The 25,412-nt window shown below is 39.8% G+C and overlaps 1 protein-coding gene across 2 annotated transcripts in view; it reads left to right on the top strand.

Annotated features, from left to right (window-relative positions):
• Positions 1-25,412, top strand: part of DHX9 (DExH-box helicase 9) — a 260,921-nt gene that overhangs the window by 193,430 nt on the left and 42,079 nt on the right. The window contains exons 1-3 of one of the 2 annotated variants that reach the window (XM_073216867.1): positions 17,442-17,594; positions 20,105-20,233; positions 20,895-21,035. In XM_073216867.1, the coding sequence (XP_073072968.1) occupies positions 20,123-20,233; positions 20,895-21,035 (252 nt within the window). In that variant the 5' untranslated portion in view covers positions 17,442-17,594; positions 20,105-20,122. Of the gene's footprint in view, positions 1-17,441; positions 17,595-20,104; positions 20,234-20,894; positions 21,036-25,412 lie in introns of those variants that run through there. The other variant, XM_073216869.1, reaches the window with a different exon arrangement.

The following is a 25,412-nucleotide window of genomic DNA, read 5'->3' on the forward strand; positions in this document are numbered from 1 at the left end:
AGTTCTCCTGTGAGGAGAAATGGAGTGAGACTACCTGCCCATCAAATGAAGAAAAGCAAACAACAGATCTGACCCATTTAACCATCCCCCTTATCACATGCTCACTCAACCCTCAACTTCCTTCAGTTAACCTAGGAAGGATACCTGGAGCCAAAAGTATACAAACAGCAGAGCTAAACCTCAGGTAGAGGTGGGGCATCACCTTGCACTTGGGGTTTCTGAGGAATAGCTACCTGGTGGACAAAATAACAGATGCAAATCATGTTTTCCTATCAACCATTTCAGTGGCTCTTAGGAAATCATTTGATACATTGGACACTTCTTCAGCATTTTAAGTTAGACAACCAAAAGAAAGCTTTACAGGAATGCTTAAATCTTAATCACGCAATTAGTAAACATAATGGAATGGAGTCCACAGAATGCCTACAGAATCTGTATCCAGAAGGACTAGTTATGTTATAGTAGGTAGATAGCCAGACATGAGCAGGGAGGGGACTGGGGACTTTGGCCAGTGTTTACATTCAGTTAGGTGCTTGTTTATATTCTAAACAGCCCATGTAAACTATTCTCACTGGATGTGGGGAGGGAATAGACCTGTCAAAACTGGTTCCACCATGGAGGAGAAGTTGACCCTGACTTCACCTCAGAATACATTATAGGCTCATTAGCATACTAAAAGTCACACTGCTTGTTGCCATGACAGTTCTGAGGCAGATCATCTAAGGATAAAAAGAGCATCACCCTGTTTCCCAGGAATCCTCTCCCTAGTCTGAGAAAAACCCCACCTTCCCAATGAAAATTTCACCCCTTGCTTCAATTCCAGCTGTAAGACCACCCAAGCCAACCCCACCATGCTGCTCACCCCTGGAGCACTCCTGCACTCCCTCCTTGAGTGTGTGCTTTGCTTTACTCAATTACTCTGCTGCTCACCTCTCAAGCATGCCCACACTCCTTCCTTGAGTGTGTACTTTTGCTTTATCAAACTACTGTTTGCTTGTACCTGCTTGACCTGCTCATGAACTCTTTCTTGATCAGAGTCAAGAACCCTTTCTTAGGTTGAGGTCTCACCTAGCGCACAGGGACTGGATCTCCCCAGATTGGATTTCCTAACAACAGGTACCTGTATCTGTATACTAGTTACAGAGAGTGTTCGAATTCTATGCCAGACGGACCACCTAGGAGCCTGGACATCGTGTTCACCTCCAATATATTCTCTACACAGCAGTTAGAATGACCTTCATCAATGCCAGAGTCCCAGGTTTGAGCCAGATATTTGGGTGAGGCCCTGTAGGCACAGAAGTTGTTGCAAATATCAGCCTTTGGGGACAGTCTTTCTCACATTCATCAGCAAACAAACATAACAAAGTTATTTTTGAGGTCCTGGAAGCAGGCTCCCACTGGTGGGCAAGGACATCCGAGTCTCAGAGGGATCTATAGTCCAATCCAGTTTGCCCCACTTAAGGTCACCCTGGCTTGGGTGGAAGGAGCTGGTACAGCATTCCTGGGAATCTTGGGACTGAGGTGAAACAGTGATCCACCTCTGGGCTTGAGTGAATGAACAAAGCTAAAAGCATCTCTTACTGACCGCCTCAAATAATATTCACAAGCCCAGGTGGTCCTCAGGTTACAATTACCATGTGGATCCCCCAGAACATTAAACCAATAAGTACTGTCCTTTTCTGAAGGAAATCGCCTCAGCTTTGACATCCCAATTTGAGCAATTTGGATTCACTTATTAACTTAATTTTTATTTACTTTTAGGGAATATTCTTACTTTCTTGTCACCACAGTAATGCATTTTTTTTTTGAGAGGGCATCTCTCATTTATTGATCAAATGGTTGTTAACAACAATAAAATTCAGTATAGGGGGGTCAATGCTCAATGTACAATCATTAATCCATCTCAAGCCTAATTCTCGTCAGTCTCCAATCTTCTGAAGCATAACGAACAAGTTTTACATGGTGAATGAATTCTTACATAGTGAATAAATTTTTACATGGTGAACAGTACAAGGGCATTCATCACAGAAACTTTCGGTTTTGATCATGTATTATGACCTATAAACAATCAGGTCAAATATGAATATTCGTTTGATTTTTGTACTTGATTTATATGTTGATCCCACATTTCTCCCTTTATTATTATTATTATTTTTATTTTTAATAAAATGCTGAAGTGGTAGGTAGATGCAAGATAAAGGTAGAAAACATAGTTTAGTGCTGTAAGAGGGCAAATGTAGATGATCAGATGATCAGGTGTGTGCCTATGGACTAAGTATTAATCCAGGCTAGACAAGGGCAGCAAGACATCCACGGATGCAGAAGATTTCTCTCAAAGCAGGGGGGGTGAGGTTCTGAGCCTCACCTCTGTTGATCCCCAAATTCTCACCTGATGGCCCCCCTGCGACTGTGCCTGTCTTAGGTTGTTCCTCCCTTGAGGAATCTTACCCGTCTCTGGCTAACCAGTCATCTTCCGGGGCCATACAGGGAAATGTAAAGTTGGTAAGTGAGAGAGAAGCCATATTGTTTGAAAAGGTTAGCTTTTTACTTCTTTGCAGATTTATGCCCTGTGGCTTCTATGCCCAGCACTTGTCTCGAGGTATCTTTACCACCTGGAGGAATTATGATACTCGGTAAATTCGATATGAGGCACAAATTCTATTTAAGGGTTGTAATTAGGAAGGAAGAAGAAAAGCTATAGATGTAGCATATGGAAGGAAACATGGGAGGATTGATTATTTCTTTGACATATCTTCTTGTAGACTACCTTAAGCATGTATAGGTTTTAAACTACTAACTAATTTGCACACACATATTAACATAACAGGAATACGGTGACATAAACAAAGCAAATCTATAATTACCATCCATCTCCAGTGAAGCCAAGAAAACTATTTAGGCACCATAGGCATTTGTGAAAATTTATCTATGATATAATGGATATTGTCCAACTGTACTTGAACAGTCTGAGAAAAATCAGACAAATTAAAGCAGCCCATATCTGGGATCTGTTCACATCCCATATGTTCTTTTAACTGTAGATAGTCTATAGTCATGAGATTTTGGAGCGCTACAACTTGCACCCCTCCCAACTCCTGGTTGAGTTCCAACAGTACAGATCCGGTCAAATTCGTTGTCTCACTGCATGCACATGCCAGCCTAGACATCTCCCTCCTCATTCCTATGGCAAGTCCAGGAGACGGTGGCTGGATGCAGCCACAACCGCAGCATCGTCCAGATCCCTGTGGAGGCTTTTTGATGATCATCCCCCGGCACAAGTCCTCCAGAGAGTGCTGATACCGGAAGCTCCTCCTCATATCGTATCTTAGTTCATTTTCTGGGTATCCAAGCTCGGCCTTGATCTTCTGCATAGAAACAAACAGACCCTTTGCCCAAACTTTGACATGCCCTCTATACCACTCTGCAGAACTCATTGGAGGTCAGCACACAGTAACTGCTTTTTTTTTTTTATTAAGAGAAAGGAATATTATCAGAAAAGAATACCTCCATAGCTGATCATCTGACACCCTTTAAGTGATCAACATTAAGGATATTTAAAGCATGCGTTGATCTTTGATTTACCAGTAGTTTTATCCTATCAAGGAGTAATCCCCCTTTCCTTTCTTTCTTTCTTTCTTTCTTTTTTTTTTTAATTTTTAATCTACACTTACATGAAGAATACTATGTTTACTATGCTCTCCCCTATATCAGGTCCCCCCTAACAACCACATTACGGTTACTGTCCATCAGCTTAGCAAAATGTTGTAGAGTCACTACTTGTCCTCTCTGTGTTGTGCAGCCCACCCTCCCCTTTCTCCCTCCCCCCCCATGCGTGCTAATCTTAATACCCCCCTTCTTCTTCCGCCCCCCCCTTATCCCTCCCTGCCCACCCATCCTCCCCAGTTCCTTTCCCTTTGGTACCTGTTAGTCCATTTTTGGTTTCTGTAATTCCGCTGCTGTTTTGTTCCTTCAGTTTTTCCTTTGTTCCTATACTCCTCAGATGAGTGAAATCATTTGGTATTTCTCTTTCTCCGCTTGGCTTATTTCACTGAGCATAATACTCTCCAGCTCCATCCATGTTGCTGCAAATGGTTGGATTTTTCCACTTCTTATGGCTAAGTAGTATTCCATTGTGTATATGTACCACATCTTCTTTATCCATTCATCTACCGATGGACATTTAGGTTGCTTCCAATTCTTGGCTATTGTAAATAGTGCTGCGATAAACATAGGGGTGCATCTGTCTTTCTCAAACTTGATTGCTGCATTCTAAGGGTAAATTCCTAAGAGTGGAATTCCTGGGTCAAATGGTAGGTCTGTTTTGAGCATTTTGATGAACCTCCATACTGCTTTCCACAATGGTTGAACTAATTTACATTCCCACCAGCAGTGTAGGAGGGTTCCCCTTTCTCCACAGCCTCGCCAACATTTGTTCTTGTTTGTCTTTTGGATGGCAGCTATCCTTACTGGTGTGAGGTGATACCTCATTGTAGTTTTAATTTGCATTTCTCTGGTAGTTAGCGATGTGGAGCATCTCTTCATGTGTCTGTTGGCCATCTGTATTTCTTTTTTAGAGACCTGTCTGTTCAGTTCCTCTGTCCATTTTTTAATTGGGTTATTTGTTTTTTGTTTGTTGAGGCGTGTGAGCTCTTTATATATTCTAGACGTCAAGCCTTTATCGGATCTGTCATTTTCAAATATATTCTCCCATACTGTAGGGTTCCTTTTTGTTCTATTGATGGTGTCTTTCGCTGTACAGAAGCTTTTCAGCTTAATGTAGTCCCACTTGCTCATTTTTGCTGTTGTTTTCCTTGCCCGGGGAGATATGTTCAAGAAGAGGTCACTCATGTTTATGTCTAAGAGGTTTTTGCCTGTTTTTTTCCAAGAGTTTAATGGCTTCATGACTTACATTCAGGTCTTTGATCCATTTTGAGTTTACCTTTGTATATGGGGTTAGACAATGGTCCAGTTTCATTCTCCTACATGTAGCTGTCCAGTTTTGCCAGCACCATCTGTTGAAGAGACTGTCATTTTGCCATTGTATGTCCATGGCTCCTTTATCAAATATTAATTGACCATATATGTTTGGGTTAATTTCTGGAGTCTCTAATCTGTTCCACTGGTCTGTGGCTCTTTTCTTGTGCCAGTACCAAATTATCTTGATTATTATGGCGTTGTAGTAGAGCTTGAAGTTGGGGAGTGAGATCCCCCCTACTTTATTCTTCTTTTTCAGGATTGCTTTGGCTATTCGGGGTCTTTGGTGTTTCCATATGAATTTTTGAATTATTTGTTCCAATTCATTGAAGAATGTTGCTGGTAATTTGAGAGGGATTGCATCAAATCTGTATATTGCTTTGGGCAGGATGGCCATTTTGACGATATTAATTCTTCCTAGCCATGAGCATGGGATGAGTTTCCATTTATTAGTGTCCCCTTTAATTTCTCTTAAGAGTGACTTGTAGTTTTCAGAGTATAAGTTTTTCACTTCTTTGGTTAGGTTTATTCCTAGGTATTTTATTCTTTTTGATGCAGTGGTGAAGGGAATTGTTTTCCTGATTTCTCTTTCTATTGATTCATTGTTAGTGTATAGGAAAGCTACAGATTTCTGTGTGTTAATTTTGTATCCTGCAACTTCGCTGTATTCCGATATCAGTTCTAGTAGTTTGGGAGTGGAGTCTTTAGGGTTTTTTATGTACAGTATCATATCATCTGCAAATAGTGACAGTTTAACTTCTTCTTTACCAATCTGGATTCCTTGTATTTCTTTGTTTTGTCTGATTGCTGTGGCTAGGACCTCCAGTACTATGTTAAATAACAGTGGGGAGAGTGGGCATCCCTGTCTTGTTCCCGATCTCAGAGGAAATGCTTTCAGCTTCTCGCTGTTCAGTATAATGCTGGCTGTGGGTTTATCATGTATGGCCTTTATTATGTTGAGGTACTTGCCCTCTATTCCCATTTTGCTGAGAGTTTTTATCATGAATGGATGTTGAATTTTGTCAAATGCTTTTTCAGCATCTATGGAGATGATCATGTGGTTTTTGTCTTTCTTTTTGTTGATGTGGTGGATGATGTTGATGGATTTTCGAATGTTGTACCATCCTTGCATCCCTGGGATGAATCCCACTTGGTCATGGTGTGTGATCCTTTTGATATGCTGTTGAATTCTGTTTCTAATATTTTATTGAGTATTTTTACATCTACATTCATCAGGGATATTGGTCTGTAATTTTCTTTTTTGGTGGGGTCTTTGCCTGGTTTTGGTATTAGGGTGATGTTGGCTTCATAGAATGAATTTGGGAGTATTCCCTCTTCTTCTATTTTGTGGAACACTTTAAGGAGAATGGGTATTATGTCTTCTCTGTGTGTCTGATAAAATTCCGAGGTAAATCCGTCCAGCCCCGGGGTTTTGTTCTTGGGTAGTTTTTTGATTACCATTTCAATTTCTTTGCTCGTAATTGCTTTGTTTAACTTTTGTGTTTCTTCCTTGGTCAGTCTTGGGAGGTTGTATTTTTCTAGGAAGTTGTCCATTTCTTCTAGGTTTTCCAGCTTGTTGGCATATAGGTTTTCATAGTAGTCTTTAATAATTCTTTGTATTTCTGTGGAGTCTGTCGTGATTTTTTCATTCTCATTTCTGATTATGTTGATTTGTGTTGATTCTCTTTTTCTCTTAATAAGTTTGGCTACAGGCTTATCTATTTTGTTTATTTTCTCGAAGAACCAGCTCTTGGTTTCGTTGATTTTTGCTATTGTTTTATTCTCCTCAATTTTGTTTAATTCTTCTCTGATCTTTATTATGTCCCTCCTTCTGCTGACTTTAGGCCTCATTTGTTCTTCTTTTTCCAGTTTTGATAATTGTGATGTTAGACTATTCATTTGGGATTGTTCTTCCTTCTTCAAGTGTGCCTGGACTGCTATATACTTTCCTCTTAAGACTGCTTTCGCTGCGTCCCACAGAAGTTGGGGCTTAGTGTTGTTGTTGTCATTTGTTTCTATATATTCCTTGATCTCTATTTTGATTTGTTCATTGATCCATTGATTATTTAGTAGCATGTTGTTAAGCCTCCATGTGTTCGTGAGCCTTTTTGTTTTCTTTGTAGAATTTATTTCTGCTTTTATACCTTTGTGGTCTGAAAAATTGGTTGGTAGAATTTCAATATTTTGGAATTTACTGAGGCTCTTTTTGTGAGCTAGTATGTGGTCTATTCTGGAGAATGTTCTATGTGCACTTGAGAAGAATGTATATCCTGTTGCTTTTGGATGTAGAGTTCTATAGATGTCTATTAGGTCCATCTGTTCTAGTGTGTTGTTCAGTGCCTCTGTGTCCTTACTTATTTTCTGCCTGGTGGATCTATCCTTCGGGGTGAGTGGTGTGTTGAAGTCTCCTAAAATGAATGCATTGCAGTCTATTTCCCTCTTTAGTTCTGTTAGTATTTGCTTCACATATGCTGGTGCTCCTGTATTGGCTGCATATATATTTAGAATGGTTATATCCTCTTGTTGGACTGAGCCCTTTATCATTATGTAGTATCCTTCTTTATCTCTTGTTACTTTCTTTGTTTTGAAGTCTATTTTGTCTGATATTAGTACTGCAACCCCTGCTTTCTTCTCACTGTTGTTTGCCTGAAATATGTTTTTCCATCCCTTGACTTTTAGTCTATGCTTATCTTTGGGTTTAAGGTGAGTTTCTTGTAAGCAGCATATAGATGGGTCTTGCTTTTTTATCCATTCTATTACTCTGTGTCTTTTGATTGGTGCATTAAGTCCATTTACATTTAGGGTGACTATTGAGAGATATGTACTTATTGCCATTGCAGGCTTTAGATTCATGGTTACCAAAGGTTCAAGGTTAGCTTCTTTAGTATCTTACTGCCTACCTTAGCTCGCTTATTGAGCTGTTCTATACACTGTTTGGAGATTCTTTTCTTCTCTCCCTTCTTATTCCTCCTCCTCCATTCTTCATATGTTGTGTGTTTTGTTCTGTGCTCTTTTTAGGGGTGCTCCCATCTAGAGCAGTCCCTGTAGGATGCCCTGTAGAGGTGGTTTGTGGAAGGCAAATTCCCTCAGCTTTTGCTTGTCTGGGAATTGTTTAATCCCACCATCATATTTAAATGATAGTCGTGCTGGATACAGTATCCTTGGTTCAAGGCCCTTCTGTTTCATTGCATTAAGTATATCATGCCATTCTCTTCTGGCCTGTAGGGTTTCTGTTGAGAAGTCTGATGTTAGCCTGATTGGTTTTCCTTTATAGGTGACCTTTTTCTCTCTAGCTGCCTTTAAAACTCTTTCCTTGTCCTTGATCCTTGCCATTTTAATTACTATGTGTCTTGGTGTTGTCCTCCTTGGATCCTTTCTGTTGGGAGTTCTGTGTAATTCCATGGTCTGTTTGATTATTTCCTCCCCCAGTTTGGGGAAGTTTTCAGCAATTATTTCTTCAAAGAGACTTTCTATCCCTTTTCCTCTTTCTTCTTCTTCTGGTATCCCTATAATATGAATATTATTTCTTTTGGCTTGGTCACATAGTTCTCTTAGTGTTGTTTCATTCCTGGAGATCCTTTTATCTCTCTCTATGTCAGCTTCTATACGTTCCTGTTCTCTGGCTTCTATTCCTTCAATGGCCTCTTGCATCTTATCCATTCTGCTTATAAATCCTTCCAGGGATTGTTTCACTTCTGTGATCTCTTTCCTGACATCTGTGATCTCCCTCCGGACTTCATCCCACTGCTCTTGCATTTTTCTCTGCATCTCATCCCATTGCTCTTGCATTTTTCTCTGCATCTCTGTCAGCATGTTCATGATTTTTATTTTGATTTCTTTTTCAGGAGGACTGGTTAGGTCTGTCTCCTTCTCAAGTGTTGTCTCTGTGATCTTTGTCTGCCTGTAGTTTTGCCTTTTCATGGTGATAGAGATAGTTTGCAGAGCTGGTACAAGTGACCACTGGAAGAGCTTCCCTTCTTGTTGGTTTGTGGCCTTCCTCTCCTGGGAGAATAGTGACCTCTAGTGACTTGTGCTGGGCAGCTATGTGCAGACAGGGCTTCTACTTCCTGCCCGGTTGCTATGGAGATTATCTCCGCTGTTGCTGTCTGCTTGGCCTGGCTGGGGCTGCTCCTCCAAAGTGGTGGAGTCCCGTTGGAGAGGGAGTGGCTCGGAGGCTATTTATCTCTGTAAGGGGCCTCTGTGCTCCCTGCTGCCCAGGGGGTTAGAGTGCCCAGAGATCCCCAGATTCCCTGCCTCTGGTCTAAGTGACCTGTCCTGCCCCTTTAAGACTTCCAAAAAGCACTCTCCAAACCAAAACAACAACGGCAACAATGAGAGAGGGAACAGAAAGAAAAAAAAAAAAAAGGAAAAAACACGCAATTTTTTTTTGTCCTCAGGCGCCGGTTCCAGGCACCCGCTCACCAGTCCCGCTGCCCTGCCTCCCTAGCACTGGGGTCCCTGTCCCTTTAAGGCTTCCAAAAAGCACTCGCCAAAAAGAGAAAAAAAAAAAGGGGAAAAACGCGCGATTTCCTCTGTCCTCAGGCGCCGGTCCCAGGCACCCACTCACCGGTCCCGCCACCCTGCCTCTCTAGCAACAGGGTCCCTGTCCCTTTAAGGCTTCCAAAAAGCACTCACCAAAAAAAAAAACCTCTCCGGTTTCTTTCCACCCACCGGGAGCCGGGGGGAGGGGCACTCAGGTCCCGCCGGGCCGGGGCTTGTATCTGACCCCCTTCGCAAGGCGCTTGCAGGTGTGGATGTGGTCTGGATGTTGTCCTGTGTCCTGTGGTCTCTATTTTAGGAAGATTTTTCTTTGTTATATTTTCATAGCTCTATGTGTTTTTGGGAGGAGATTTCCACTGCTCTACTCACGCCGCCATCCTGGCTCCGCCCCTCAGTAATGCATTTTTTTTATCGTACTCAACATTTTTTGTTATTTTTCAAGTTTACTTATGGCATCTCCATTTTTTGGAATCTTTTACTTTAGATGCCTTTTTCTATTACAGAAAGTTTATATGTTGTTATATATTCCAATCTGAGAGTCAACCCTCTTAATTAAACTACTTTTCTAAAGTAGTTTGTGGAGGGAAACATTATTTTGTTCGTGAAAATGCAGTACACTCCATATTAGTGTTACCGGACCCCCAAAGACCAGGTTCTTGAGTTTCAATGTTACAGAAACGAACACTGACTGAACTTGAAAGAAAGAAAGCAGGTGAATAGTTGTATACAAGGGAGCAGATAAGAAAGAGGAATGTCACACTCCTTGAGGGATTTGTGCACACAGCTTATAAAGATAGGTTCAGAGGGTACTTGGGAGAAATGGCCTTGATGAATTCTTTAATGATGTTTTTTTCTGTCATTAAGTTTCTGGTGGTGCCATTTCACGGTCAGCAGATGTTGACTCACTGGCCTTCCCAAAACATGGTCAGGAACCTCCTTCTTTGATGTTTCTGTAATGTAGGCTAATACAAAAGAATTTTGTAAATTTTCTTTCTCCCCCAAGGTAATGATTCTCCTTGAGGGAAAACAGGGACCAGTCATTGATATTGGGACTATTTCATTTTGGCTCTAAGATATGGTAGGTTGATTATTGATCATAGGGTAAGGTTAATGGCTTACCATAATTTTTTAAGACATTCTAAGAATATTACCTTTTAACCTTTAAGCCTTAAGATGGAGGTTTAACTTAAAATGGAGTCCCCCTTGCTCTTCCTTTACTGGCTCACTTTCACTAGTATCAAATAGGAAATTACACATTCTGGGTATGTGAAATGACTTAATGCTGAAAAAAAGGTAAAAATCCCATAACATTATAAAATCTATTAGTATTGAGACAGGGACCGTAGGTGTAGTCAGAGTAGAGAGAGGGCCTCTGGAAAAAGACCCCTATCAAAACTCCATATTAAACAATTAAACAAAGACAGAGTCACATTAATTCTCTAAAGTAAAATATCACACTAAGAATATAAGCATTCTTCAGTGAAGATTAGGTAAAACTAAAAAGCCAGGAATAACCTGCCCTGGAATGTTTGAACATCCCCCAGATAAGAAAATACCTCAACATAGCCCATGTCTTTTTTGTGTCAATTAAATGAGGCTATTGTAAAATTTACCTCAGCCTGCTAAAAGGCCCAGTTTACCTTTAACTTTACCCAGATGCTGCTTTTCCTCCTCCAGCCCTAATCAAGTCAGTAAATCAGCTCACCTTGAAAGCAAGACAAGCAGCCTTGACTGATATACTCCCAAGCCAAGAAACTGCTATTCTGGAAAAGGATCAAAGCAGTAAATTTCTTATGTTAACTCTGCAAAATAGTCCAGAAAACTGATAAGAAACCTAGTGTCTCTTCAAAGATAAACATTTAGAGACCATCTGGTGGATCTGCATCCCTAGCTCTTTGTCTCTCAAACACCTATAAATCCCCTAGACAACTAGACAACGCACCACTACAGGCTCTCTTGTACCCTCCTGGCTCATGCCAAGAGCTCTGTTTGTCCTCTCACTGTATCTCTCAATAAAAGTCTCCCTGGTTCTCCTTCCTTGACTGTTTGCTAAGTTTATTCTTCAACTCCGCAAACAAGAACCCTGGCATCAGTATCAGTGCAAGCTGGTAGAAAGTAGGCAAAAAATAGCTCAAATATACAAATGCATGGGGAAATAAAGCCTCACACCTTAATATGAGAACTATAAAAATAAATGTGGATATGGAATTTCAATGACTACATAAGTAAGAAGCAAGCCAAACTGTAACTTAAACTTATCTAATTCATACAGAGTAAAGGCAAAGAAAGCGAATAGAACTGTAAAAGTGCAACACATCAAGTTGCAAAATCCAATGAACTTGAATACATTTCTGTACAGGTAGCCATAGGACTTGTAGATAAATAATTCAGTAGAAATTGGTACAGTGGACACAGAAAAATAATGTGAATAACTTCCAATGTCATGCTTGGTTGTAAAAAAAAAGCAAATATTCACTTTTAAACATGCACAGCAAGCTGTTAAATTCAATCAAGTAAATTTGAAGATCTAATTGGCTTTGAGACAGAGCAGGGAAATGGGAAGGGTCATGCCATTGCAAAATCTACTTAGCCTTCAAAAAAGGCCCAGCTTACTCTTTAACTTAATCTATATTTTGTTCTTCCTCTTCTTCCAGTTGCCTACAGACAGACCTCCAGAGACAGACCAGTAGGGAAGAAGCAGGGGAAACCTCTGTGTAGGGAGGGGCCTGCGTATTCCCATCGCCTGGGTGACCAGGACAGAACTGCAGCCTTCGGATCAAGTTTTTTAGCAGCCTGCCGAAGTCTCCTTTCCTTTGCTTTGGGAAGTCCTCAGAACATAAAACTCACTCTATCCAGGGCTCCGAGGCTCCCCCAAATTCTGGGGTGGTTGGAATATAGTTCTCATGCCACACAGATTGAAGCACTGAATGCCAGGTGACCCTTGCTTTAGAAATTGGCAAGAGAGTTGCTCTACAGTGAGCAGGTGTTGCCTGTTTTCTCTTTTCTTCTTTGCTCTCTACTGCCTGCATGGCTGCACAAATAAAAGAGCAACTTTTCTTGGCACTGTGCAACTCTAGTACTTTTGCTTTAATGAATTCCTTTCTTGATCGCACTTGTTTGAAATGATGGCGAATTCTTTGCCAGAGTCAAGAGCCATCCCGTGCCCAACCAGGTTGAGTTTTCACCTAACAGACAGCAAGAGACCTCCCCAGACAGGGCTGTCAGCAATAGTTTTTATTAAGCGAGTCATGAATTGGGCAGCATCTGATCTAGCAAGTAGAGAAATGCTAAGAGGAGTTGTACAAAATGGAAGGTTTTTTTAAACTGGAGGGTAGGGCAAAAGGTTGTTAGCAAAAGATGATTAGAGATTGTTTCAAGTAAGACCACCTTCCCTTAGGAGTTTCTGGGAGTTTTATGCAGATGACCTCACTAGGAAGTTGCAAACTGACTGGTTTAAATTCAACTCCTGGCAGAGGCTCAAACTACAATTCGGTTGGTCATTAAGACCCATTTTGGTGACTTGGCCTATGTTTTTGTTTGGGGCTGTGTTTTTGTTTTTAACAACACCACAAAAAAGAATTCTAATAGAAATTAGCATTTCGATGAATACCATAATTATATAACAAGAAAGAAAATAGTGTAAAGGTATGAGATATTTTATTCTTCATCCTCAAAATCTTGACAGTCATTTCTGCTGGATTCCAGATTATTCACTTCATCTGTGACATTCTTCGAGCTAAAAAGATCATTAATTCTTTAAATCTTAAGTCATTATTAATTCCACTTTTTTAAACGATTGTACTTTTCTCTTGTTTTAATGTATTATATTTGCTGTGTCTAGCACCTTTCATGTCCTGTCCTAATTTTCTCCAAGACTGTACTGGTTGCTTAGTTAGTGGGTGCCCACAATTCCACTCAAGAGCAAACTTTCTCACAGTCAACAGTAGCATTAAGGCAAAGCCGCCCTGGCTTTTGAGCCACATGTTACTGTAGTAAGACATTTAAAACTAAATCTTAGAAGAATAATCCAAACTCTACCTCTAATCAGCTTTGTGTTTTGTGGGTTGCTACTTAACAAAATCATGCCTAGTGGGTGAAACGTGCATCCTTACACATTGTATGTGTTAGAACAAAAGTGTCATTGGTGTTCACAAGCTTATGAGTGGGCTCAAATTTCACTAGCACTGGCCCCCTCCAGACATCATGACTTTGAGTGAATCCTAGTTCTGTCTGGTACCAGGCTTTCTTATTTCATTCCCCCACCCCCATTCCTTTGCTTATTTGAGAAACAGAAGATGAATGATGAACATAAACCTTCTCTCCCCTTTCTCATCCATTTCAACCATAGGTGTTGGTTATAACCATCCCTTTCTCCATGCCAAAAACTTTGCCTCATTATGTTGAATGTGCAGAAGTAACAAATAACATGAGAAACTTTGCCAGTGTTTTTCCCCATATATCGCACAGATTGAATTTAATAATCTATCTTGATAATTTTTTTCCACCAAGCTTAGAAACTAAGTCAACTTTCCATAGTTATGTTTAACCCAAAAGGTAAATGTGACATTTCAAGCAGCCCAGCTGAAACAGATCTTTAAATATTTGATTATTAAAAGTGACCTATAGCCTCAGTTCCAAATGGTTTTTTTAATTTTAATTTTTTATTAAGGTATCATTGATATACAATCTTATGAAGGTTTCATATGAACAACATTGTGGTTACAACATTCACCCATATTATCAAGTCTCTTCCCACACCCCATTGCAGTCACTGTCCATAAGCGTAGTAAAATGCTATAGAGTCATTATTTCTCTGTTCTGTACTGCCTTCCTCATGAAGTACCTATATTATGTGTGCTAATTATAGTGTCCCTTAATCCCCTTCTCTCTTCCTCCCCACGGACCCTCCCCATCGCCTTCCCTTTGGTAACCGCTAGTTGCTTGTTGGAGTTTATGAGTCTGCTGCTGTTTTTTTCCCTTCAGTTTTTTTTTTTAAGGTATCATTGATACACAATCACATGAGCAACATTGTGGTTACTAGATTCCCCCCATTATCAAGTCCATACCACATACCACATTACAGTCACTGTCCATCAGCATAGTAAGATGCTATAGAGTCACTCCTGTCTTCTCTGTACTATATTTCCTTCCCCGTGCCCCTCACTACATTATGTGCTAATCATAATGCCCCTTAATCCCTACATTATGTGCTAATCATAATGCCCCTTAATCCCCTTCTCCCTCCGTTCCCATCCGCCCTCTCCAGTCCCTTTCCCTTTGGTAACTGTTAGTCCATTCTGGGGTTCTGTGAGTCTGCTGCTGTTTAGTTCCCTCAGTTTTGCTTCATTGTTATAGTTCACAGATGAGGGAAATCATTTGGTACTTGTTTTTCTCCGCCTGGTTTATTTCACAGAGCATAATACCCTCTAGCTCTATCCATGTTGCTGCAAATGGTAGGATTTGTTCTCTTCTTCTGGCTGAATAATATTCCATTGTATGTATGTACCATTCATCAACTGATAGACACTTAGGTTGCCTCCGTATCTTGGCTATTGTAAATAGTGCTGCGATAGACATAGGGGTGCATATGTCTTTTTGAATCAGGGATCTTGTTTTCTTTAGGTAAATTCCTAGAATGGAATTCCTGGGTCAAATGGGTTTCTATTTTTAGTTTTTTGACAAACCTCCATACTGCTTTCCACAAAGGTTGAACTAATTTACATTCCTACCAACAGTGTAGGAGGGTTCCCCTTTCTCCAAATTTTACCATCATTTGTTGTTCCTTGTCTTTTCAATGTTTGCCATCCTAACTGGAGTGAGGTGATATCTCATTGTGGTGGTAATTTGCATTTCCCTGATAATTAGCAATATGGAGCATCTTTTCTTGTGCCGGTTGGCCATCTGAATTTCTTCTTTGGAGAAGTGTCTGTTCATATCCTCCACCCATTTTTTAATTGGGTTATTTGCTTTCTGGGTATTGATGCATGTGAGCTCTTTATATATTTTGAATGTTAACCCCTTATTGGATTTTTATGAATATATTCTCTCATACTGTAGGAGGCCTTTTTGTTTTGCTGATGGTGTCCTTTGCTGTACAGAAGCTTTTTAGTTTGATATAGCCCCATTTGTTCATTTTTGCTTTTGTTTCCCTTGCCCGAGGCGATGTGTTCATGAAGAAGTTGTTCATGTTTATATTCAAGAGATTTTTGCCTATGTTTTCTTCTGTGAGTCTTATGGCTTCATGACTTACATTCAGGTCTGTCTTTGATCAATTTCAAGTTTACTTTTGTGTATGAAGTTAGACAATAATCCAGTCATTCTCTTACAGGTAGCTGTCCAGTTTTGTCAACACCAGTTGTTGAAGAAGCTATCATTTCCCCATTGTATATCCATGGTTCCTTTATCGTATAATAATTAGCCATATATGTGTGGGTTTATATCTGGGCTCTCTATTCTGTTTCATTGATCTATGGGTCTATTCTTGTGCCAGTACCAAATTGTTTTGATTACTGTGGCTTTGTAATAGAGCTTGAAGTTGGGGAGCATAATGCCCGCCAGCTTTATTCTCAGTTCCAAATTCTTAAGTAGAAATAATGCTATTTTCTTATCAACCTTTTAAAAATTCCCACACTGCTCTATCCTGCTTTGCTCACCTCTGTAGTCTTCTAGATAGCCATATACTGGGGACATACAATGGTTGTATTGAAATCTGTCCACTCCCCATATTTCTGGTGCATGTTTTGAAGCTCTGGTGCAAGTTTTAAGGAAGCTCTCTAGGGTGCTAGTTGCCAAGGGCAATCAACAAAAGTAATGCCAGTCATGGTACCTAATCCCCTGGGGAATTTAGGTCTCAGGTACAAGGCCTAAACTAAGAACCGAGTTAGTAATAACATTCTCCATAATTCTTGGAAGCTAATGATCCACTTTGGGAAATTTTATTTATACTTTTTTATTTATACTTAATATGTTGACATTTCCTGTGTTCATTATCTTCTACAAAACAGTTGCTATCTGTATACACCAGTTGAGTTTCCCTTATCATAAGTATCAGGCACCTGCTGCTTTAAGCACTCTGAAAGATACAAATAAAAGTTTAGGGTCTGTCTTTGAATGATTTTACTCTTAATTGAAGAGAGCAAACACACGGAGAAAATATAAGAATGAGTAAATGCTAAAATGTTATTTTGATTGTAGGAGCAGCAGAGTTTTAAAGGAATTGGTCTTTATGAGCTAGAAGAATTAAGGAAAAAAACGTAATGAAAAGAGGTGAAAAATAAGGGTCAGTACATATGAGGGGCCCAGATAATTGATCAGTCTGCATTCTCTGGAACAACTCAGACTTGAAATATTTTGTATTGTTGCCTTCATGGAACGCAAGAGAGTTCAAAAGTTTAACAGTGACTACTACAATAGTTAAGGACACAAATCATTCCAAAAGGATAGCCAGTTTAAACAAAAACCCCCAGGTTTTATCCATCCATTAGTTTTTATTGAGCACTTACGGTGTGCTAAGAACTAGTGACCTGAGCTAGCCAAAGAGGGTTCCTCCCTTCACTGAGCTTCCTTTCAGATGTTCTCTTTACAGTATTTGAATCGTACAATAACAACACCTAGTATGTGTTAGATTCTGTGCTAAGCCCCCTTCATACGCCATCTCATTTACTCGTCTCAACAAGCCTATGAAGTCAGCGCCTAAGATTTCCAGGTCTGTCTGCGAAAAAGACGTCTACCTGTCTTCTACCATTTATGTGTCAGCTACCAGAGGTCCCTGTGACAGAAGCTGCGAAATATTTTGCCACATCAAACTACTACAGATCCATAACTCCCCAAAACGTTCGAAAGGAGGCAGCGCACTCCGAGAAGCCGGACCGAGAGCACCTCATCTCCCGGGCGACGGGACGCTCCGCGCCCCGCCCCTCCCTCCGGCGCCCTTCGCCCTGAGCTCGCTTTCTGCGCAGGCGTACGCGCACTGACCCCACCCCGCTGGCGCCGCCGTCGGAGCCATTTCGTCGCCGCCTGCTTGCAAGTTGCGGTGGGCTTGCTTGGCGTCTCTGAGGAAGGCCGGGACTACGGACGCTGCTAAGTGGGCTGTGCACTCGGGTGCCAGGAGGCGGACACCGGTAAGGGAGACGTCCTGGCCGCCCTTTGAGGCGACCTGCGCAGCTGGGTTTGTTGTGAAGCGCGGGCGTCCCCGGCGGGTGGGGGAAGGGACGAGCCGCCCCGCCGCGTTCCCGACTGCGTGCTGCGTGCTGCTCGTCGCGCCTGCGCTGCCTGGGGCCGCGGTGTGGCCCCCTGCCCTTCGCTCGCATTTTCCAATCCTGTCTCCGAAGCGGTCAAACCCCGCCCCCTCCGGCCTGCGTGCGGCGGTGGCGCTGTCGCCGCTGAGTGAAAGGGGCTGAATTTTGTCTGGTGATGAGCCCGCCGTGAAGCCGCACACGCCTCGGCCTCTTCATTCATTCATTCCTCCCCAAATACCGGCTGCTGGCCTGGAGGCCCTGTGGGTAGAACAGAAAACAAGATGGGCTCAGTCGGTGCGGCCGTGGTGGAGGTGGAGAGGCAAAGGGAAACAATGTTTGCAGGTTCCGGCAAAAAGATGGGATTGACAGAGTGTAAAGGGAGCGAGCTCCTTTAGAGGGGTGTTTAGGGAAGGTTTCAGAGGAGGTAGACCTTTGAGCTGATCTGTCGGCCTTAGGCCGAGGATGCATCAGCTGTGAAAGTGCAGAGGAAAAGCAGAACTGCTGCGGCAGAGGGGACTAGGGAGTGCTTAGGGGTAGAGATCGGAAAGAAACGGAAGGCCGTGTAACGAGTGTGATGAGAAGGGTTGTGGCGAATGGAGATCGGGGTGGCCAGAGTGGAAACGGGAATCATTTAGAACCTTACTGCAGTATTCCACGCGTGCAGGAGTGGCGGGAGGGGAGATGTAAAGAACCTAATGAACTGGAGACGCGTTTTGGAGGCAAAATGCAAAGTAAATCAGGAGTCCGACTGCCTTGTTTGGAATTCTGGGTCCCCCAACTATGAGTTCTATCTTATGGGGCAGGTTATTATTTGTGCCAGTTTACTCCTCTGAAAAGAACATGATGATAACGCTTGTCGGTACGGCTGTTGTAAGGGTTAAGTAAAGTAGTTCAATGTAGATGATCCTCTAAGAATACTGTCTGGGCCATAGTAGTGGCTGTACAAGGATAGCCATGGAGGATCCCGAGGGAATGAATGACTCCCACGTCGTGAGGTGAGTAACTTGGATGCTGGAGCCATTTACGGAGATGGGAACACCTGGGATTGGCGGGAGGTGGACCAGGTTTAGGGATGAAATTTAAAATTATCTTTTTGAGATGCCAAGTCAACAGATGAGTACTTCAATGTTGCAATTGGACGAACTTAATTTTGGAGCTTAGGGAAAAAGGACTAAATTTTCTATATAGATTTGGACACATTAGCATACAGTTGATAGTGAACTTTACAGAGTTTGATGAGACTACCTAGGAAGGAATTTGATAATGTTGCCCTTCCCATTTCATGTGACTCATTCAGCCTGAGGGCTTTTTGAATTAATTATTCAGGGTGGAATTTATAGACAGGCATCTTCAACCTTTAACTGCTTTCAGTTAATAGGATGTCCCCACGGTTAACCAGTGGCTACAGAGTAAATTTATACTAGGGTCCAGTTTAGTGGCAGGAGACTTAGTGGTAACTGAATGCACTGAACATTTTTTAACAGAAGACAAACATTTAACACTAGTAATGGGGTTTCTTAGAGCAAACTAAATTCACAGCATATTTTGTCTGGGTCTAAGTTTGTTCTCGATGTCTATAATGTAGATTCAGATTTTAGACTCAGGTTCCATATCTTTTGGTTATTTTATAAACTAGAGTAGAGGGAGAGTGCCAACTAGTATGGTATGTTGCACTTCAAGCAAATCAAGTATCCTCAAATGTAAATGAATAACAAGTTCTAAAGGAGAGTTTGGTACAGAATATCAGTGTTAACAGGTTACTGTTTTCTTTTCAAGTACTGAGTGCTTAATGTGTGTGGACTTACTGCATATAGCCTACAACTTGAGGAAAATCACTAGGAAGCAGAATGAGAATAAACTTGGATTTCTGCACAAAATGATTTCTTAGTATGTCTTTGATTAATATAAATAAATTCTTAATTTCATACTTTATTAATATAGTCTTCAGGCCGCCACAATAGGTACCTTGGAAAGAAACTTTCTGTGCCTTGGTTTATTTGCAAAAAGATGATAATCGTAGATACAATGTTATCTACCATTGTTTTGAGTACTAAATATGTTAAAACACATAAGATGCCTACTGTAAAAAAAAAGGATATTACATAAAAATTTTCTTTGTGAAAAAATAAAAATAATTACCCAGAGGCAACCAATTTGGGGGTTATTTCAAATTGTGCAGTTTTCTGTCCTGTTTTTTCTTATAACATGGTATAAACTTTCCAGTTATGTCATTGAAATTTCTTCATAGGCAGTTTGAATAGCAGCTAATGATAGAATATCCTGTACTTAACATAGATTTTCAGTAAATTCCATTTATGGGTTATTTCCAAATTGATAATTTCTGGTGTTTGCTCTCAAAAATGATGCTGTTTTTAACTGTTTTGTTTTCTTAGGTCTGAAGACCTTGAATCATGGGTGATGTCAAAAATTTTTTGTATGCCTGGTGTGGCAAAAAGAAGATGACCCCATCCTATGAAATTAGAGCAGTGGGGAACAAAAACAGGCAGAAATTCATGTGTGAGGTACTGAAGGATGCAGTTTTCATTTATGTGATTTTTTTTCTTTATTTGAGGCTGCTTCTGGTATTGAGAGAACGTTGTTTTCTTTTTAGAAATGTTGTTAGCTTTTTTCACATTGGAGAATGTTCTTTACTGTGACTTGCCTGCTATTCTATTTCATTATAAATCATTTTCAAATGAGCATTATTTTTAAAGCAACCTGATAGGTAAATTATCTAATTGTAATGTGTATCTTCTTAAGCTTCAATGCAGAGCAGAAAAGTTGGGTCAGCTGTTTGCAGTTTTACTAAATCCTGCAGAAAGCAGAACAGTTCTTGATTGCTTCATGTCAAAGTGCTTAAAATAAATACAAATGGAGAGCTTGTTTTGGGGTCTTATAAAATTGGATTTTAACGTGGAACATAGTGTTACATAAAAAGAGAAGATCTGAGTCACATAAATTAATATTCTTCCTTGTGGATTAGCTTATCGCTGGACAAATGATTGAAGCTTTTCCAAAGTAGCCCATGAATTCTTAGCTGTGTTTTTTTTAGTGTGTTTATTGAGTGTATCTCCAACAGGTAACTGTCACTCACCTCTTATGGACTACTGAAGTATGAATTTCTTAAACCCCAGAATTACCCAGGTTAGTCCCTTAATACATTTTTCTCTCTGACTGTTACAGGTTCGAGTGGAGGGATATAATTACACTGGCATGGGCAATTCAACGAACAAAAAAGATGCTCAGAGTAATGCTGCCAGAGACTTTGTTAACTATTTGGTTCGAATAAATGAAGTGAAGAGTGAAGAAGTGCCAGCTGTTGGGGTAAGCATTTAAGACCATACACTTGTATTGTACGAGGTTATGCTAACCCAGTACATACAAAGACCCAGGTGATAATTTTTCAGTGTTTTGAAATGTATTAATGTGTTCCTTAATGAACCCTGGCATCATTTTTTCTCAGATCTGAGGATTTTGGATTCCTTCCCATTATGTACCTGACTTGTGGGCATGGGAAATTCCTGTAATTTGTATGTTACGGTTTTATATATTTCTTTAATTCTGATTTTCCAGAGCCTATTGTGTTTGTTTCCTTCCAAAGGTAACTATGAACTGAATACAAAAACTAGTGACATTTTAAGACACAACTTTGCTCCCATTGACACTTATGTGCAACAAAGATCTCTGTCTAGCATTGTTTTTAAAGAAATTATATTTCTCATTTGTTTAAAAAAGTAAATTTTGAATTTTCATAAAAGAGATTGTTGACATGAAAAGATTCACATTATGCTTTTAAGTAAATTCCTTAGGTAACTTAAATGAAAGATTCAGTTTTTGTATAACCCTTAGAAATAATATCTGTTAGTTTAACTATTTATTTTCACTGAGTTTATATTCTGAGTTGTTGACAGAATTTTAAGTAGTGTTTAATTCCTTCCATTGCTTTGGCCCAGAAGTCAATAATACTTTCTAGTAAATTGTACCACTGGATAATAACAGGATTTTGCATTGCATTGTTTGCCCCATCTTTAAAATGAAGAGGTTGGAAAAGTGATCTTGAAGATCCTTTATGGCTGTGAAAGCAGCGTCGCATATATCTTTTAAATATTTGAAACCATTGATGTTTGCTGTTTGTTGATATTTGTCCTAATCTCTTCCTGTCTTTAGCTTCTTCCTTTTAGTGTAGGTCTGCTGTTGGCAAATGCTCTTTCTTTCATGGGTTTTTATTTTACATTCTTTATTGAATATTTCCACTGTATTTAGAATTCTAGGATGCTAGTTTCCTTTCAGCAATTTATAGGAATCCCTTGTTTTCTTATTTGCATTGTTGCCTGGTGAGAAGTCAGCTATAATCACATTATTTCTCATATGTAATGTGTTTATTTGGTTACTTTCATTATTTTCTTTATCTGTGGTTTCCAGCAGTTTGACTATGATGTGACTAGATATGGTTTTCTTTGTATTTAACCTTTTTGGGCTTTGCTGAGATTCTTGAATCTGAATTTATCTTTTACCAGCTTTGGGGAAACCTTTGGCTATTACCTCTTTAAATACTCTTCTGCCTCATTGTTTCGCTTCTTATGGAACTTCTATGTTGACATGTATGTTAAACCTTTTGATATTATCTCACAGGTTCCTGAGGCTCTCTTTGTTTTGCTGTATTCTTTCTGTCTTCAGAATGATTTCTATTTGTTATCTTAAAGTTCACTGTGTTCTCTGTTGAGTCCATTTTGTTGTTAAGTCCATACACCAAATTCTTAATTTCAGATACTTTTTAATTTCCAGAATTTTCAGTCTTCCTTTTTTTTTAACAGATTTTATCTTTCTGTGGCATTTATTTTTTCATTGTAAATGTATGTTCATATTATGAATGTGCATTTCCTTTATGTCATTGAACGTATTTGTAAGAGCTGCTTTAGAATCTGAGTAGTAATTGTAATATCTAGGTCATCTGAAGGTTAGACTCTGTTGATTATATTTTCCTGAGATTGGATCACTTTTTCTCTTTCAATGTCAGGTAATTTTGGATTATATCCTGGGCACTGTGAATACTACACTGTAGACTCTAAATAATGTTATATTCCTCCGAAGAGTATTGATTTTATTTTGCTGTCAAGCAGTTAATTGGGTTAGACTCCAACTGCAAATAGTATCTTTCAGGTAGCAGCTGAAATCTTGCTTTTGTTTTTTGATCCTTTCCTTTAGGCAGCTTGGAGTCTGTCCTGTATGGTTAGCCAGAAATTGGGCAGAATTTATACACAATATTTGATGTTCCTTTCCAGGATTGCCACCTCACTTTCTAGCAGCTTTAGTTCCCCAAACTCTTACCTCTTGATTCTCCAGGCCAGAAAAACCAGGTTTTCTATTGGAGTTTTAGCTACCTCACACAGTCTTCCCTCAGACTGAAAGGTTTTAATAAATAGGAAATATACCTTGCTTTTCCTTGCTTTCTCATTTAAGTCCCCTCCAGAGTCTGCCAGCTTTTGTTCACATATTAGTCCCTGCATATATAGTTGGTGGGAGTCAAGGTGGGGGGTGGCTTCTCCCCTCCCCATAGAGTTCATGTTATCTGTGGAGGGTCAGTCTATTAGGAGCTTACTTGGCCATGACAGAAACAACACCCTATTACCTTTTTCTTACTAGCAATTTAGCATGTTTAGATCTTTCCCATTTAGTGCTCTAAGTGTGCATCATTTCCTATACACTCCAGCTACACTGCTCCAGCTACACTGGCCTTCTTGCAGTTCCTTATGCCAGTACCTTTCTGCCCCAAGACTTTTGTATTTAACTGTTCTTTCTGCCTTGTGTGCTCTTTCCCAACCATCCTATTTAGAATTGCAAATCCATTGCACCCTCACCCTGGTGCTTTTTATTCCCCTTTTCACTATTTCTCTCCATAGCATTTACTAACTTCTAGCCCAGTGCTTATCTGGAGGTGATTTTGACCCCCCAGGGATGTTTGGCAAGGTGTGGAGACATTTTTGTTGTTACAGCTGGTAGGTAGAGGCCAGGGATGCTTCTAAACATCCTTTAATACACAGAAGAGCTTCCTACAACAAAGATTATCAAGCCTAAAATGTCAGTTTTACAGAGATTTTAGAAAATCCTCATTTAACTTTCCCCTAAAATCTTCATATTAGAATGTGAGCTCATAAGAGCAGTGGTTTCTGTTGAGTTTTTAATTCGCTGCTTTATCCCAGCATCTCAATAGTTCGTGGTCTATGTAGCAGTGACTTCTGTTTTTTGGTTGAATGAATGATGAGTGGATGAATTTGTAGAAAAAAATCTTACCGCAAGCGAACCTCCACTTTTAGTCACTATCTTTATCTCACCTCCCCATTCCTGCCAAACCCTTGGTTGTTTCACTTATTAGTACTTGCCTTTCACTCCACAAATCGTACTTGCCATTAAGTGACCTGTTTCTAAATGTGAAGGATACTTTGAAGTCTTTTTACTGTGGAAAATTTCAAGTGTGTATAAAAGTAAGAGTAATTTCATGAACCTCCTGTGTTCCCATAATCCACTTGCAATTCTTTTCAACACGGTCAGTCAGGATTCATCTCTTGTGTCTGTCTACCTTCTAGATTATTTTGAATCAAATCCCAGACATCCTGTCAGTTCATCTGTTACTATTTTAGTTTGTGTCACTAAAAGATACTACTTTTTAAAAAACCCATCACCAAACCTTAAAAAAAATTAATAGTTGATTAATATTCTCAAATATCCAATTAGTATTCAGATTTTCCTGATTGTTTACAGTTTATTTAAGTCATGTTCCAAGTGATGCCCATATACTGCAGTTCTACCATGTCTTTTAATCACTAGATTCTCCCTTTTTTCTCTGCAATTTTTCTTTGCAACTTATTTGTTGAAGAATGCATATCATTTATTCTTTAGTTTCCCACAGTTTGGATTTTGCAGATAATATCCTTGTACCAAAATATTTTTCCTTGGAGATTTAATCAGATTCAGATTTGCCTGGAGTGGTGGAGGGGCAGGAACAAGAAATCAGCAAAGGTGATGTTCTGTACTTTCATCAGAAAGAGGCACTTAATGTGATGTTAGCTGTCTTTAATAGTCACTGTAGAGTTTTATTATTTTATTAGCAGGTTGCTTTGATTTTTAGCTTAATACTTTTATAACAAGAAACTTCTCATCAGTAATTTAGTCACATATATGTGTGAGTTCATTTCTTGGGTCTCTATTCTGTTCATTGATCTGTGTGTCTGTTTTTATGCCAGTACCATGCTGTTGTAATTATTACAGCTTTGAACAGTTTTTAAACATGCTGCCTCCAGCTTTGTTGTTCTTTCTCAGGATTGCTTTGGCTGTTCAGGGTCTTTGTTATTCCATACAAATATTAGGATTATTTGTTCTATTTCTCTGAAAAATACTAATGGAATTTTTATAAGTATTGCATTGCATCTGTATATTCCTTTGGGTAATATGGACATTTCAGCAATATTCTGTCAATCCGTGAGCATGGGATATCTTTCCATGTATTTTTGTCTTCAGTTTCTTTCATTAATGTCTTACAATTTTCAACATACAGGTCTTTCACTTCCTTTGTTAAATTTATTCTTAGCATTTTTATTCTTTTTGATGCCATTGTAAATTGGATTCTTTTTTTTCTATTTCCAGTAGTTCATTATTAATGTAAAGAAATGAAACAGATTTTTGTGTATTGATGTATATCCCGCA

Source organism: Manis javanica, chromosome 11, assembly GCF_040802235.1.
Source record: "Manis javanica isolate MJ-LG chromosome 11, MJ_LKY, whole genome shotgun sequence".
Taxonomy (NCBI): domain Eukaryota; kingdom Metazoa; phylum Chordata; class Mammalia; order Pholidota; family Manidae; genus Manis; species Manis javanica.